The sequence below is a fragment of the Agelaius tricolor genome, unplaced genomic scaffold (genome assembly GCF_023055355.1).
Source record: "Agelaius tricolor isolate 1412-34295 unplaced genomic scaffold, bAgeTri1.0.p SCAF_9, whole genome shotgun sequence".
Classification (NCBI taxonomy): Eukaryota; Metazoa; Chordata; class Aves; order Passeriformes; family Icteridae; genus Agelaius; species Agelaius tricolor.
The window spans coordinates 24,238,426-24,253,871 of NW_027269269.1; the positions used below are offsets into that span (position 1 = coordinate 24,238,426).

The 15,446-nt window shown below is 38.5% G+C and overlaps 1 protein-coding gene across 2 annotated transcripts in view; it reads right to left on the reverse strand.

Moving 5' to 3' along the window:
• The window catches only part of SLC22A15 (solute carrier family 22 member 15), a 40,975-nt gene that overhangs the window by 19,968 nt on the left and 5,561 nt on the right, over positions 1-15,446 (reverse strand). For both annotated transcript variants that reach the window (XR_011680138.1, XM_071433290.1), the window contains exons 2-5: positions 7,032-7,244; positions 3,788-3,920; positions 2,609-2,773; positions 1,015-1,144 (exon numbers count right to left, since the gene is read on the reverse strand). Coding sequence is in view for 1 of the 2 variants with exons in the window: in XM_071433290.1 (XP_071289391.1) it covers positions 1,015-1,144; positions 2,609-2,773; positions 3,788-3,920; positions 7,032-7,244 (641 nt within the window). In the remaining variant the exon portion in view is untranslated. The remainder of the gene's footprint in view (positions 1-1,014; positions 1,145-2,608; positions 2,774-3,787; positions 3,921-7,031; positions 7,245-15,446) is intronic.

A 15,446-nucleotide genomic window follows, 5' to 3' on the forward strand; every position in this document is an offset into this window, starting at 1 on the left:
ATAGTATTTTCTACATTGAGTAATTTTTAAGCAACGTGGCAGGGAGGCAGTGTGAAATTTGGAATTTAAAAAAACCCTTTTCTTACAGGAAAGACAGGTTTCTGAGCAGAGCTCTGAAGTCATGAGCATAACTCACTTCAAAAAGTTGTACATATCAATCTGAAAGTTAATTTTTTTTTCCAAGGGTGCCTATCACCACAAGTTTTTAAATATCCAAAGTGTCATCTCTGCCTTTCACCTCATGAATAGCCTCAAGGACCCTTCCCTGAGTTCTGATGCTTCCTTTGAAAGGGTTTGTGGATTTTTTGAGGAGCAAAAGTTTTATTCAAAGAGTTACTGGAGTGAAATAGACATTGGAAAGGAAAAGACCTCTAGTTTAAACAGCAGCTAAAGTAATTTCCCTCTTTTAGTTACTGAGATTTAGATGTCAGAAAGCAAGTAAGAAAAGAAGACCACACTGCATCACAGAGCTTTCAGTGCTGAAATTCACAAAGCTCCTACTGTCACCAAAAAGATCACATTTGAAAAATTAAAGAGAGATGCCCATTTTTTCTTTTGCATGTCACTTTTAAGACTGGACAGGCAAGCAATTTTGATGCTGTTCCCTCTGTGTAAACACAGGAGAAGCATCATGTTATCACATAAATATGAGACCATTCCTGTATCTCTTATCATGTATTCAAAGTGCCTCGTAGCACACCAGTTTAGGTCATCTACAGCACACCAGCTAAAGAACAGGATGTGCTTCTCTTCCACCCTAGAGACTGTTCCTATCTACAGGAATACTGCACACACAGTACAGTGTGGACTTACAGGCTCAGATATTGCAGCACTACTATTTGAAGAAACCACATACCATGTGGGGAGGAGGGGATGTGTACAAGTTGAGAGAAATACCTTATTTACATCATTTCATGCCATCCTAGAAAGGCAACTTGAACTTAATAGTTTGGGTACTCAGTTTAATTTTTTTTTTGACATCTTTCTTTATGAAACTCAGTTTGGACAACTTACAGAGAGAAGAGAAAGACGACTGCTCCTTCCAGATTAACCACAACAGCCAGAGTCCTCCAGGAACGAATGAAATACCCTAATAAAGCATATTGGGCAATTCCAACAGCAAAGAACAAGCCACCAATAGAACCTAACACACAATTAAAAACAAAAAACATCAGCACTTCTGTAAAAAACACTAGTAAATCTCAACAAATGGGATCAGACAAGAACTAACTCTTTACTAGCAAAATTCATTCAGCAATTCAGGCAGAACAACAACTCTTTGAACAAAGAACACCCTGTCCTTCATTCATGCAGAGCAGAAGTATTACATCTAATTGCAAAGATCAATAAAAGCCCCTTCTACATCCTCCACACCCAACAAAGCCCTGTGAAAAATGAAGTCTTCTAATTCCAAATATAAGTATGTGTATGTATGCAGCATAAGTATGCACCTTTCTATGTGTAAAAGTAAATACTAGAAAACATTGAAAAACTGGTAGTTTTAGGAATATGTAGTATTCATTTATAGCTTCCATGATTTATAAGACATCCTATTTTAAAACAGGCTCAGCATAGCACTTCTTGGGTTTTGCAAGTCAGGCCCTGGAGCTCTAGTGATGCCTTAGGTTTTAGCTTTCATATTTTTCAGATTCTGTACTGCTTTAGTGTGTAGTTCTGAACTTCATATTAAGGGATGGTAAGCTCTCTTCACAGAATAGCTAGACAAAACAATTCTTTTCTAGCTTGGAACCGAGGACCACTGATCCAAATTTCAGGCCCAAGAGCATAAACAACAGTGGACTGAAGAGAGAAAAACAAGAAAGATGGGACTTATAACCTAAAGCTATAGTTGGACAATTAACTCCAATATGCAAATGGATCAGAACTTATAAAAGTGAGAGACCCTGTGACTGGTCACACGTTTTTGTGACCATTTTGGTTCATTTTGGGTGTAGCCCTGGCTGGGTTCTTGTACTGCCCCAAGGTGCATCCATTGAGGCCTTTTAATAAATACCTACTTTATCTTTTAACTCCATCTAGCCTCTCTTCTAGGTCAGCCTTCACAAGGCACCAGTAGCAGTAGAGGTTACACACATTTCTGAAGGACAGGTCCAACACCAGCAATCAAGACAGTTAAGGGGGTCTGTATCTTCTAAATTCTAAGGGCAATTACTACATGGTACTTTTTTTAATAACATATAAACAACAGTTTTCTCATCCTCCTATGATATAAAAACACTTCTGATTTCTTTTTAAGAACTGCCAGGAAGGAAAGAATTTATATTTAGTGTATGAACACTTGGCTGTGTTTAACAGAGTCCAACATTGTGATTAGTAGAGCTCAGTTGTGACAAACTTTGGATGAGTATTTAGCTAGTAACATTCATGGGAGAGGTTTCAGCTGGATCTTTGTCAACTTGAGTGATGCAGAGATCTGAATGGCCCCAAGTCATCTGCCCTGCTTGTCCAAGGTTCATATTAAACAAGCAGAGTTCAAAGGCTGTGATCAGAGATATGCTCAAGCGGAGCTAAATTTCCAACTGCTTTGCATGCCTCAAGTGGTGTGTGAGATTGAAATCTATGAATTCTGACAATAAAGGCAGTTTACCTGCTAATGCCCAGTAGGCTGTACCCACACACTCATTCAGTAGAACAAAGGCTACCAGGGACATCCCACCATTCATCATCCCTACCAAGAATCGGGAAACGGCAAAGAATTCATATGAGGGTGAGAATCCATTTGCGATGGCAAACAAGATGTCAAGCGCAAAACCTGGAAAACAAAGCAAAAAGTTTCGTTTTAGAAGGGTACCTAAAGAAACAGAAGCAGTTACTGGTATCTTGATGCCCAGTGACATCTGTCCTAAGGCATCATAGTAAACACTACCACCACAGGTTTGGAAAGAAATTTAAATACCTAGAGTCAGTATCAAAAAGGAGGGGACACAGAAGGAGTGGTTTTCTGCTACATAGTTTTCAGTTTGAATCTTTAAATTCAGTTCATAGCAGGCATTTTTTTATACAGTCAGAACCATTGTCTGACTCCTGTTACAGATGGCTTTATATTTATCCCTAATACAGAAGCCATAGGTTAAATATATGACCAAATATCCCTCCTCATTTTTAGAGAGCAGTGTCTAGAAACCAGAGAAGAGAAACATTGCCAAGGGACAATACATGGTGGGTTTGCATGCAGAGCAGACCCACCTTTTTGTGCTTTGAACGAGTGCTGTTTCTTCAAAGAAAAACAAAAAGCATAAAACATTTCTTTAAACTCTACATGCTCATGCATTGACACACAAATTTATACATACACAAAACATGCAGTTTCAAATGTTGTTTCATCCAGGGACAGTTAGAAAGTTTATGAGCTTCAAAACAGTATGAGGATCACAAATACATAAAAATTAAATCATGCAGTCAGGGGATAAAACGTGCAACAAATTCCTAACAGGTTATACAGGTAAGAATGCTGTTACAAAACTACTAAACATACTAATTGCAACTTGCAGAGATCCCATGAGCACAATGTTGCACAAGTGAAAGCCTTTTACGGTGTGACTCACAAACCCAGAACACCTCACAGAAATCCAAATGGTGACTGAACAGTGAAATATTGATTTGTCGTCTCAACTTCTATGGCACAAGTATATTGGAATGCCAAAACAAACAAAATCACAGCACATGATTTACAGCTGCATATCAAGCTCTCAGCAGAAACTGGGCTGTTGCCACTGATCTTCAGGGACACGAGACCTTTGTGCCATTCATTCTGTCGAGGGGTTACCTGTGAGATAGACTTTCTTCCTCCCGAAGCGATCGGACAGCTGCCCAAAGGAGATGGCTCCAACAAACACACCACTGAAGTAGAAAGAACTGGCAGCACTGACTTTGTACGATGCATTGCCAATTAAAAACCACTGGATGGAGGGGGAAGAAAAACCAGAAACAACAAACCAGCAAAAAGGCAAATTAATCAGAATCTGAACAGTTCACCAACAGCTAATAGCTGGAGGGGATGTTACAAATTTTAAAGAAGATCAAACTCTTCATAAATCTCCTAAGCATCATATTCAGTAAATCACCAGTCCCCACTGCTGTCTCCCAAACTCCTTGCAGGATACTAACAATTGCAGTTCTCCCAAATCAAATGCAGTCTGTGGTTCTGAAATCAAGAATAGATTCCTCACAATACTCTAACTTTTGCAGCTTTCTCCCACTTTCCTTCTTCTGCCTTCTTTTACATAAAACTGTTTACTTAAACCGATTCAGCTCTACCTATTGACATGTGTCACTGCAGTGTGTAGAACACACATTGTGAAAAAATAGAAGTGGTTTATGTACTCCTGCACATGCTCCTCTTTATGAACTGTCTTGTCCCTGAGCAATACTTTGGTAGCATTAGACAGGCTAGTCAGGTTTTCTGCACACACTCATCTTTTTTACAGTGTACTTCATCACTTCCAATTCTCTTCAATTCCAGAACAAATACATCTTGAAATGTTTGATTCTTACAGACTTAATGTCTCAAGTTGAACCTGACAAAAATTCTTTGGCCCACAGAAGTGCAGAATGAAAATATGTCATGCTCTCAATGTTCAAAAGTTATTTTCTTTTGTATTCTAAACACTCCACATCTTCTGTTCTTTTCTTTTACTATTCCTCTTGCACCTTGAGATAATGTTTCCTTTTAGTGACAACCAACTCTTCTTCCTGTGCTGGTAAGCTGGTGATTATGTCATTATCCCTGCAATAACTCTCTAATCTTCTCCTCATAATCTCCTCTTCCTCTACCAAAATCTCATTAAATATCCTCTCTAGCAAAGCTTATATTATTTCAAAGCTCAGTTATAAACTACCTCATCATGAGAACAGAGCCATGCAATTAAACCTCACAAAGATTAGGATGCTAACAAAACATCATTCATAAGCTCCAAGAAAATAACTTGCTTACTTTCTATATCTGCTTCATTTTGAATTGTTACTTTAACAGGAAGGTAGTTACTGATAATAGTAGGAAATGCATCCATAAAGTGCCAAGACTGACAAAATTCAACTGAAATCAACCATATGACCATAAATCAGCTTTTGAAGCTTCTGCAGACTTCAAAAACAATTGCCAGAAAAATGCATATGTAAAACAATTGCATATGAGATTAATTTTATCCTGGAATAACATGGTCAGTTTGTTTTATAACAGCTACAAGAATCATGCCCTAACTTTTGGTATAAAAATTTAAAAAGCTGCCAACATGAAAATTGTTGACATGAGACGCTTTCTGAATCATTCAGGGATTAAGGGATAATTTGGTTGTAAAGCAAAATTTCCTCTCAAGATTTATCTCAATGTCTAAGCCCTTTAGAGAGCTCAAGGCTTTTCTACATAAAAACATGCTACATATATGCTTATTCAGAAATCAAGCTTTTTACATCAGAATCTTTTTCAGTGTAAATTTGTAATGGTCATGCTATCAACGATACCACAAGGTTAAGCATTGACATGCCCTCTTTCAATGTAGGAAAAAACTTCTTTACAATCAATCATGAAATTAGATTAATAATGAATTAGTGGTGAAATATTCTCCAGCTATGTATGTTCTCTCTCAAAATGCTTGCGCTTAGCACATAACCTCCAAATACACCAAATATTCAGCTAACAAATTCATAAAAATTGTACTTTAATAGGGGAAACAGAAGGGGTATGAAGATTTTATTCAAATGGGCCTCTACTGAAACATATGCTAAAGAATTAGAAAGCAGACTCTACACAAGTTGCCTTGAGGTTGGGGTTTTTTGGGTTTTTTTTTGGTTGGGGAGATTTTTAGGGTTTTTTCTTGCTCAAGCAGGCTTTGTTCTTTACCTGCATTTCTTATTTATGCAACCAAAATGTATAAGATCAGTATAAAATCTATGTCATATGCTAGGCTCTACAAGCATGTCTGACTTGTCAAGTTTAAGAGAGCAAAAGATTCTTTGGCAAGTTAAAAAAAAAAAACAAAAAAGAAAAACCCCAGAGAAAATTTAAAAACCTTACTGAGTTTTAAATAATGCTTAAGAAATCCACCATCCATTAAAATTTTAATTTAAATGGTATCATAAGTACTCATATCCTCTTTACTGAGAGAATAAGAAGCAATGCCTTTTGTACACAAAGACTTGGTACTGTTCCAAAGCTGGCCATTTTTATTAATATGCTCCTAACCAATAAACTGCTTTACAGGAGTAATCTGGATAGCATTAATACCTCAGGATAATAGCCACAAACAATCAAGTGGTACGACACTTGACTCCACAGTTCAGCTCTACATTCAGGCCTTGTAACCAAAGCACTCAGGGCTCTTGTAAAGAGAAATTTGACATTAACAGATACTGACAGACCCAGGAAGGGCAGGTGTTGCACACATCAATGCAGAGTCTGGAATCATTCCTGTAGGGACTGTGGCTAGACCATGAAAGAAATCACCTAAAAAATACAGAGGTTGTACCAACAAAGCCAAAGCTTGTCTTGGAACAGAATGTGATGGAGCTGCTTTGTCCACCTGACTCCCCACTGCCCATGTTCTTGCATGTGGAGCTGCAAAAACTGCAGGAGCCACTTCCTCTCCAGTTCCTCCAGTGCTTGCTAACTGCATGATGGATGCACTACATGCACTGGACTCAGAAAGGGGATAGCCAGAAAGCAGCTCAGAGTCCATAAAGGATTTTGAGCAAATTAGTAAAATGAATGTCATGATTCCAGCTCAAATGTGGAACCAGGCTGCAGGATGCAATATGTAACCTCCAAACAGAAAAGGTGGGAAGTTTTGGAGCAGAACACTGATCAAGATCTGCACAGCAATATAAAGCTAGCTTTTGTTGCCAGTAAAGACATGAGCACATTACCTGGGCTCTAACTGGAGCTAGCATATTTAATTTGCTAATCAAAACATGCATTAGTATGCAAGAAAAAAGCAGTACAAAGAGACCCCCAAAACCATCTCAGTAAGATTTACTATTCACACACAAGGCTGCAAAACACACCTCAGACTCACCTCAGAGACTATGGATGTGAAGCTGCTGTCGAAGTGTACGTGCTTACGCACCTCGCTGCTGTTGGCAGTCAGAAGCCATTCCCCAAAAGCTCCCTGCTCGCTCACTGAGTGGTTGCCATGGCTCTCATTAGCTGAGAGCCCTTGGAGATCCCAATGGTAGGGAGGAGTTGCACCCACCAATGCGGTGAGGATGGCTTCAGTGGCCACATAGAGCTGGCATGAAAGACAAAAAACATCAGAGATGCTCAGCTTGAATCCAAGTAATGTCTCCTCCACAGCTGTGTGAAAAACGCCAATCACTTGGTTTAAAATTTTAAAATTTTAATAGTAATAAAGTGGTTATAAAAATAGTAATACAATTAGAGAATAATAATTTGGGTAATTTGATTTAGGACAATATGAGACAATAGAAACAAAGAGTTACGGACGTCCGGGTACCTTTTTCTGGACAGCACAAGCCCGAAAAAGGACACCTGTTAACAGAGGATTAATCCTTAAAACCAATTGCCTGTTGCATATTCATACACCTCATACATGATGCATAAATTACATTCAAACACAGAATTCTGTCTGGTCATGGTCAACTTCTTCCTCATAATCCTAATGGCGTCATCCTGCCCGAGTGAGGCAGGAAGATGTTAATTTCTCCTGACAATGGAGCAATAAATTCTCTTTCTCTGAAAGATTTAGGTGTCCTGTGACTGCTACCTCAGTGTGAGTCCTTTCTTTAGAAAAAAAGTATCCTACATAGCATAGTTTCTATTTTAACATTTTGTTATAACCTAAAATTATATTTAACACACTACTTAAGAGAATTAATACAGCATTACTTTCTAACACAACACATATAATATTCATTTTAATATTTGCGAAAAGCCAATCATAAAATATGCATTTTTCACAGCCAGATCGAATCAGTATTAAAAACATTCCTACTTTTGTATTTGTCTTCTACCACTATGAGATGCCATGTATAGCCCTTATCTACCAAACAGCACACACTGAAGAACCACAGCTCTAACAAAGTGGTTCTTGCACTTTTTATGTGTGGGATATTTGAGAGAAGTTTCCCTCCTGACACCTTTTTCCTCAGTCAGACAGCCCCAAACTCCCACCCACAGCAGGTTCAGATCATGGATGAAGGAAAAGCTATTTGATGTAGCGTCTCCTCAAGCCAGGTCTTATAAGCTCTTGGAGATTTATATCACACCCAAGATAGCTCAGCCACCTCAGGTGGCATAAAATCAGCAGGATGGCTTCTGTGGCAGTGCTGGAAACAGAAAAGTTTTAATAAAAGGCAAAATAACAAAGCTCGTTACAAAGAAAAACCAAGCCAGGGCAAGAGGTTCTTGTTCCTGGTAAAACACATCACAAAAGCGATTAGTTCCTTTGCTCTCTTCTTTTTCTAGTAAATTGCTTAGGTGGGACTTTCTGGATTCTGTCCAATTGGCTGTCCTTAAGTTTGAGGTGAAGTTCCCAAGGTCCTATGAGGTGTCTTTTTACCTAACTGAGGAGGCAAACTTCCGGGCTTTTTTACTTTTTTAGGAGACAAAGGATAGTTTTGTTACTCTGTCAACAGGGGGCACATTCCTACAGCTATTAGATGTGCCAAGGAGGAGAAAACCCCTATTCTTTAATGCAATATATTACTCTTCTATCCTCTCCTTCCACCTGTGTTGCTCGCTCCTCTAATTTGGTATTTGGGCTAGATCTCCTCCTCATGTTTTAATATCTAATCCTTCCTAGTTCTGACAAAATGAATTCCTTGCTGGCTTTCTAACTTCTGTGGACCTGTTTTACTTTTAAAAGAGACAGGAACAACACACATGCTTTTTTAATATACCTAAATAATAACAGATACACACAATGTCTAAATAGTGATCAAGTCACTTTTGTTTAGGAAAGAATAAAGAGAACTGTTGGAAACCCACACATTTCAAGTCTGATCCAGAGCTGGGCTGCTGCTGCTTGCTGAGAAGAATATTCATAGGTCACATTATAACTACAGCTCAAAACCCCATGGTTTGAGACCTGTTTGAACACAGAAATGGCACAAATTTGCAAGAGAAGATGGATCATAAAGTCTTCAGAGAGACAAAAGGCACTGTTAGTAACAGCCCCACACTCTCCAAATAAAACTGCTTTATCTCAAGCTCACAAGAAAAAACCCTTATTCATGCCTCTCCATCCTTCAAACCCTGCTTAGGTGCCTCCTGAATAGTCCTTGCTCTGCTCCCAGCATCTCCTCCCCATGCTCCTGGGGAGAACATACCCACAGGAAGTGCGTTCTCTCAGAAGGCTGCTTCACAAATAATTCACTAAACCGGGAGAACCATGGGTACAAAAAAAGCAGCCTGAGGACCTCTGAATTCTGATGCAAGCAACATCAGATAATATTGCTCTGAGCAGCTGAGCAGCTGCAGTTACACCCAGATCTAAATGAGAATTATTACTAAACTAAAACAGAGCCCCGAGTTATTTTCTGAAAGCAATTTTTACCATTAGCTCCTCTTTGTATTCTACTTGATAAACTGCTACTTTAGTGGCAGGAGGTAGATAAATATTTTTTTAAATAATTCTCTTTCAATTTTCCATTTTCAGAAGAAATTTGGAAAAAAAACCCAGTTAACTGTTATTATTTAAGAACAACTACTAGATTGACAACAATGAAAAGCAAAAGAACTCATCTGGGAAAGAAGGCAATGACTAAGATCACTTGGGAAAAGAGGTTTTAAAAAGCTGAGTGACCATGTTGCTAGGGATGTGTGGATACAGTACTCTCAAGAACAACTTGAAATTACTGAGAAATGAGAATTACAGGTCATGATGTGTGGTGCATCCCCCTACACTGACTCACTCAGACAATTATGTGCCAGGGCTAAGTGATAACATCCTTGCTTTTGTCCTGAAATAATAAGCATACTTTTGAAGTAGGTCAAGAAGCTAAATCCTCAAGGCATTTGGTTTCAAGAAGGAAAACATAACATTTTTCATTTTTGCATGAGGTGAAACCAGCTACAGAAAACTGAATAGAAAAATAAGTGATTGCAGGCACATGCAGAAACACTACAGGGCTTTTTCAATATAAAACCACCAACAATCAGCCTTTGACATCCTAGTGGGTGCAGCAACTAAGGATATCACAAAGATAGAAACACTTTCAATTGATTTGTGCACTCAGCAAACCACATGAAGATGGAGATGTGTTTTGATATTATCAAATAGTATTGTTCTATACTCAAGTTCACTGAATCACTGCTGACACAAAACTCTCTTTCCTAGTGGGCACCTGCCTTGTATTCTGGATAAGAGGTACAGTAAACCCTATGTCATAGTGGAAACAAAACAAAGCCCACAAAACACCCCCCAAAATTCATTGACAATTCTTAAGGTCAGAAGCATTTTCTAGAAGTGATTTTAAAAAATTGACGAAGGAAACTCTAGACTTAATTACAAAATAAAGCTTTCATTTAAGTAAGAGTTGTGTTAATGAATCTGAAGATTTCTCCCTTAAGAACTCTAAATGCTTGCATTTAGTATTAGTAACATACTTGTGCAGACTGGTGAACAACACAAAACAGTAACAAATCAAATAGAAATGTTATATAACAATTGTGTAAAATATAAATGACTACATTATATGCATTGTGGCAAACAAAGCCCTTGATTTTTCATTTGTTCTATAACCCAAATCAAGTCAAATATATGTCATTTAGTGTATAGTTCCTGTTCATAAAATGTTTTAATTGGCTCTATATGTATATTAACAGTTCCCTACCAAATTCCCTGCACTGATCTGTATTAATCAGGATGAATACCAAGTACAGGGGGAAAGGCACCAGCTCCCAGTCACTAATGATGAGATGCTTAGAGTTCTATTAGTTGAAGTTTCTCCTATTTGTCAATATTCTATTTAGGTTAAAATTTTATTGTCTGCCTAAATTAGAAGACTGTGGTGTAAAGGAATTTATTAAAAGGCAATGCCCTAATAACCTGTAAACTTTCATGTTCCCTGCTAAGTAGAAGGGATTTTAGTTAGCCAGTTAAAGCTATTTCACTAATAGATTTTGAAATTAACTTAATATTAATAGAAGTGACCAGCTTTCCAGATGTTTGCTTTCATAATAAATTACATCCAAGAAAGATGCAGAACCTCGAATAAGACTAGCAAGGAAGAGGGAGAATGAATTTAAAGTTTCATTTGTGTATAGTGAAATGAGCACAAAAATAATTTAAGAAACTCTTTCAGACCTCATAATTTACCCATTATGAAGCACAAATGAAAAAAACAAAAGTGAGACTTTGATTCTAGGAAGAGGAGCTTTCTAGTTTTTAGTCAGTTTTTCAGTCAGCTCATCAGCAATTCTCAACTAGCCTGGTCATTCTAGACAAGTATCAGTGGAAGCATTCATTGCTGAACAAAATAATGAGCAAGACAGTAACTTCTGACCTTTCCAATACAGAAACATTAAAACTGCACCCTGAGGAAAGACAGAAATTAAGGAAGAACAATGAACGACCTTGCTCTGGCAGAAGCTTTTGATAAAGAGATTGTTCTAGTTCAGGATTAGAGTAATTTCTTCTAAACCCATGGCAAGCAGCTGAAAAGCTGGAGGGCAACCTAATTTTTGAAAATCTGATGATCTCATCTGCTCCAAATCATCTCCAAAGGGTGATTTGGCTTTAAATCCACATTATTTTTTCTCCTCAATAACTCCTATGTAGAAAAGCCCTACAACGTCTTCTTGCCGCAAAATTATTCTTTGCTGCTGGCAACACATTGCTCCATGAAAGTATCCTTCCCTTCCTGGTGGCATGGTAAGAGGGAGAACACTGTAAGACAGGAAAAGCTGTGGTTAAAGCGAAGAATCACCATGTGCAGAAGAACATGACATCTCAAGTCCTTACCAAGGCCAGACCCACTTTGACAGGAAGTATTTCCCATTTGCAGACAAATGGAGAAAACCTACACAGTTTCGAGTTTTTAAGCCTGAAACTGCTGGCCTCCAGAATCCACAGCAAGAAGTCCAAAGTCTGTCCAAAACCTTAAATAACTTCACCCTAGAAATTCTTTAACATCCACAATGGAGACAAACACAGCACAGCAGACCATAACTCTTAGAGCCTCACCTCCTACTGATTTGTGGAAAATGTCCCTCTAGCTTCTCCCTCCTGTTCCAAATATCCAAACACACCCCTCAGCTCTGTTTCGTTCTCAGTGTTATTTTGGTGGGCAGTGGCAGCAGCAGGGGTTTGCTCTCCTGCTCAGCCTGGGTGCCCATGAGCCAGGTGACTGCTGCCATACACAGACAAGGGCTGCTTTACTTTCCACAGGCAAACAATGGTGCCTGAAGAGCAAATACCTTCATTGTACAAGCTTTCTGCAACATATCCTGTGTACACACCTTTGTCTGACAGGGCCAGGAGAACACAGCACCCTCACTCACATCACAGGTTGACACATCTCTGAACATGAATAATGAAGTTATTTTTCTGCCTTTAGAAACACAAGGCAAAAAGAAAGCTCACGGACTGGTAAGTTAAAGAACCAAGGCAATACACATGAACCAAAATTACAACAAGAACTATCAATACTACCTCTGCTTCAATAGGAATATTCAAGGAAGGCAAACTACATTAATGTGCAATCAAGTGCCACAACTCCTCAGTCAAGTACCAGCTACATAGTTTCACCAATATCACATCAAAAGTGCCACTCCAGTCTTCTTATGAGGAAAAGGACTTAGAAAAGAATAAAGCAAAGAAATGCTCTAAGTTCCTATTCCAGTTTACGAATACAATGCAAAGCCCAGGAGTGGATCATCCCAATGGTATTATAGGGTAACAGGAAAAAAAGTCAGCAACTGCTGGCAAAAAAAAAGCAGGAACTATGGGCTGACAAGTATCAGGCAGGGTTTAGTGCTGCTTCCACAAGCACGATTATTGTTTTGTCTACATTTCATGTTTGCCCCTCTTTCTCTCCGTACTTTCCAGCCTGTGTTGGCTATAAATTTATCTGAGTCACAGGCAGTATTTTAAGAGATCAAAGTCCTCATCTTTGCATGACATTTTGGGACACTGCCAAGGAATATTGGATGAGCATCCTGGTCTCAGAGAGGCAGTTCTGCTAAGACTATAACAAAAGCATACTCTTGGCTAAAGCATTTAACTTGCTAATTTAGTGATTACTTCCAAAGTTTTTGTTTAAGTATCCAGACTAAAAGACAATGCTGACATTTGTATAAGCTACTTTCGTTTATTTATTCATTTTAAGGACCTGTCTGAGGGCAAGCAATTAGATCTACTTGTGTTTTATGGGCTTTTTTAAACTGAAAAATGTCTTCTGTTTACTACTATTTCAGAGCATGAAATAGTAGTATGATGCTCCAGAACTGAAAAAATATGTTTTTCCAGTTTCATTGTGGAACTTGCTAAACCACTGATTTTCAGCTTACAGCCTACAGGCCTCAGAATTCCCTGAATGACTTCTTAAAAGTGCTCAGAAAAATAATTAAGAATTACAAAACTGTTTCAGCACTCTTAAATTTACTGTAAAAAGGCATAACGTCTTCAGGAAGAAGTCTGTCAAGGGTTTACAAATGGAAAGATATTAAAGGGCCCTGGTATTTATACATTTTTAAGACACCAGTAACTAAACATCACACCACAAAGTTTTGTAAGCTATACACACACTCGCTCCATCTTTCCTTATATGAGGATCTCAAAACCTTCATCGAGCCTTCCAAGGCAAATTCTTAACACCCTTTCACCCTGAGCCCACCATGATTGGGAAAATGACCAGGTAAACACTATGTTTAACCAGGTTAAACTGCAAACTTAGTCAGAGATCATACTGTAAACACACAAGACCTAGAAAACAGATGTTATTGCTCCAGAGGGACTCCAGTCCCACTGGGCTAACACTTGAAAAAAGTAAACAGGTTTTGCTTAATGTAAACAATACACAAGAAGCACTGTCTTAAAGTAGTTATATTAACTACTCCAGTTAAAATAAGAAAGACACTTGAGAACACAAAACTTTATCAAAAATAAAGAGCAACTATCTCATGCAAGTGGCAAACAACTATTCTGAGTTCAATGACACACCTACTAATTCTCTCACCCAAGAGGAAAGGAATTTAGAGCCACTAAAATGGAGACGTGTCAGTGAGGAGTGCCTTGATATTGCTAGTGGAAAAACACAGGTAATTTATTGCCTACAAAACACATCAAGTTAGAGACTGTGTGTACACAGGGGCAGAAAAGAAGGAAGAGGAGATAATGTGTCATAATACAAATATTTTTAACCCATAGTGTTTGCTACCCAGTAGAATTATGCCTGTTAACTCCCAGGCTGCTATTCCAAGGGTGCTTAGAGGACAGACTGGCTAGATGGATTGTAGTTTGCCACACTGAAAGGCAAACAGCAGAAGATGGGATTGCTTCAGCAAGTCCAAATATGATCCCATAGCACCAAATATTCTACATAATAACAACTTCACTATTAATAATTTGAAAACATCTCCCCATATGTACCACAGCCCATACAAAGATGACAATCACTATTGACACTGTGCCTGCAGGCACCTTCAATTCCCCGTTGTTAAAAAGACTTTGCAAAAACCAAGGCATTCAGCCACAGATCCAGCAAAGAGCCCCAGAGCAAGTTCCTTCTGACAACTTCACTCTACACACCATGCAGCCACCTTTCTTCTTTTTTTAAAAAAAGAAAGCTGGATTTTGGTTTGCTTTTAGGGTTGCTTTTTTGTTGTTTTTTTTTTTTTTTTTAAACAGGCAAAATACTCTACTACATTCCCTCTGTAGGTAAGCCTTCAGAATGTCTGCTCTGTGCCTCTCCCAAAACTCATGCTTCTTGCTATGCCCATCAGCAGTAGTTCTGTTAAGTCTTCACAACAGCACACTCAACAGGCATCTTCCTGGACTGAACTGCACAGAAGCTGAAGTCAGCCTTGTATGTTAAACTGCAGAAGCTGAGCAGAGGTGTTTAGACAGATAGACATGCACAGAATGTCTGGTTTAGTGTCACAGTGAATGTTGTAATCATTACAAGAGCAAGAACATCCAGCAACTGGCACTTAAAAACACCCATATATGAGCTCAATTGCATGTGCTTTGCAGTTCAGATACAGCTAAAGAAGGTAAGGTCTTGAAGTTACAGCTCACATTTCTTCTCTCCTCAAGCTTGCTCTGACCATACTCTTGCAGATAAATGTAAAGCAGATAAATGTGTGTGAATGATGCACTAGTTTGATTAAGACACAACATAACTTTAAGGGAAGATGAAGGCGTAGGTAGCTGATGACATATTCCTAACTTCCCTCCACTAGGGATTCTTTTTTAAAAAACAGAAGCAAGTTAGCTTTTTAAAATTAATCAGTAAGGAGGCAACTGTTA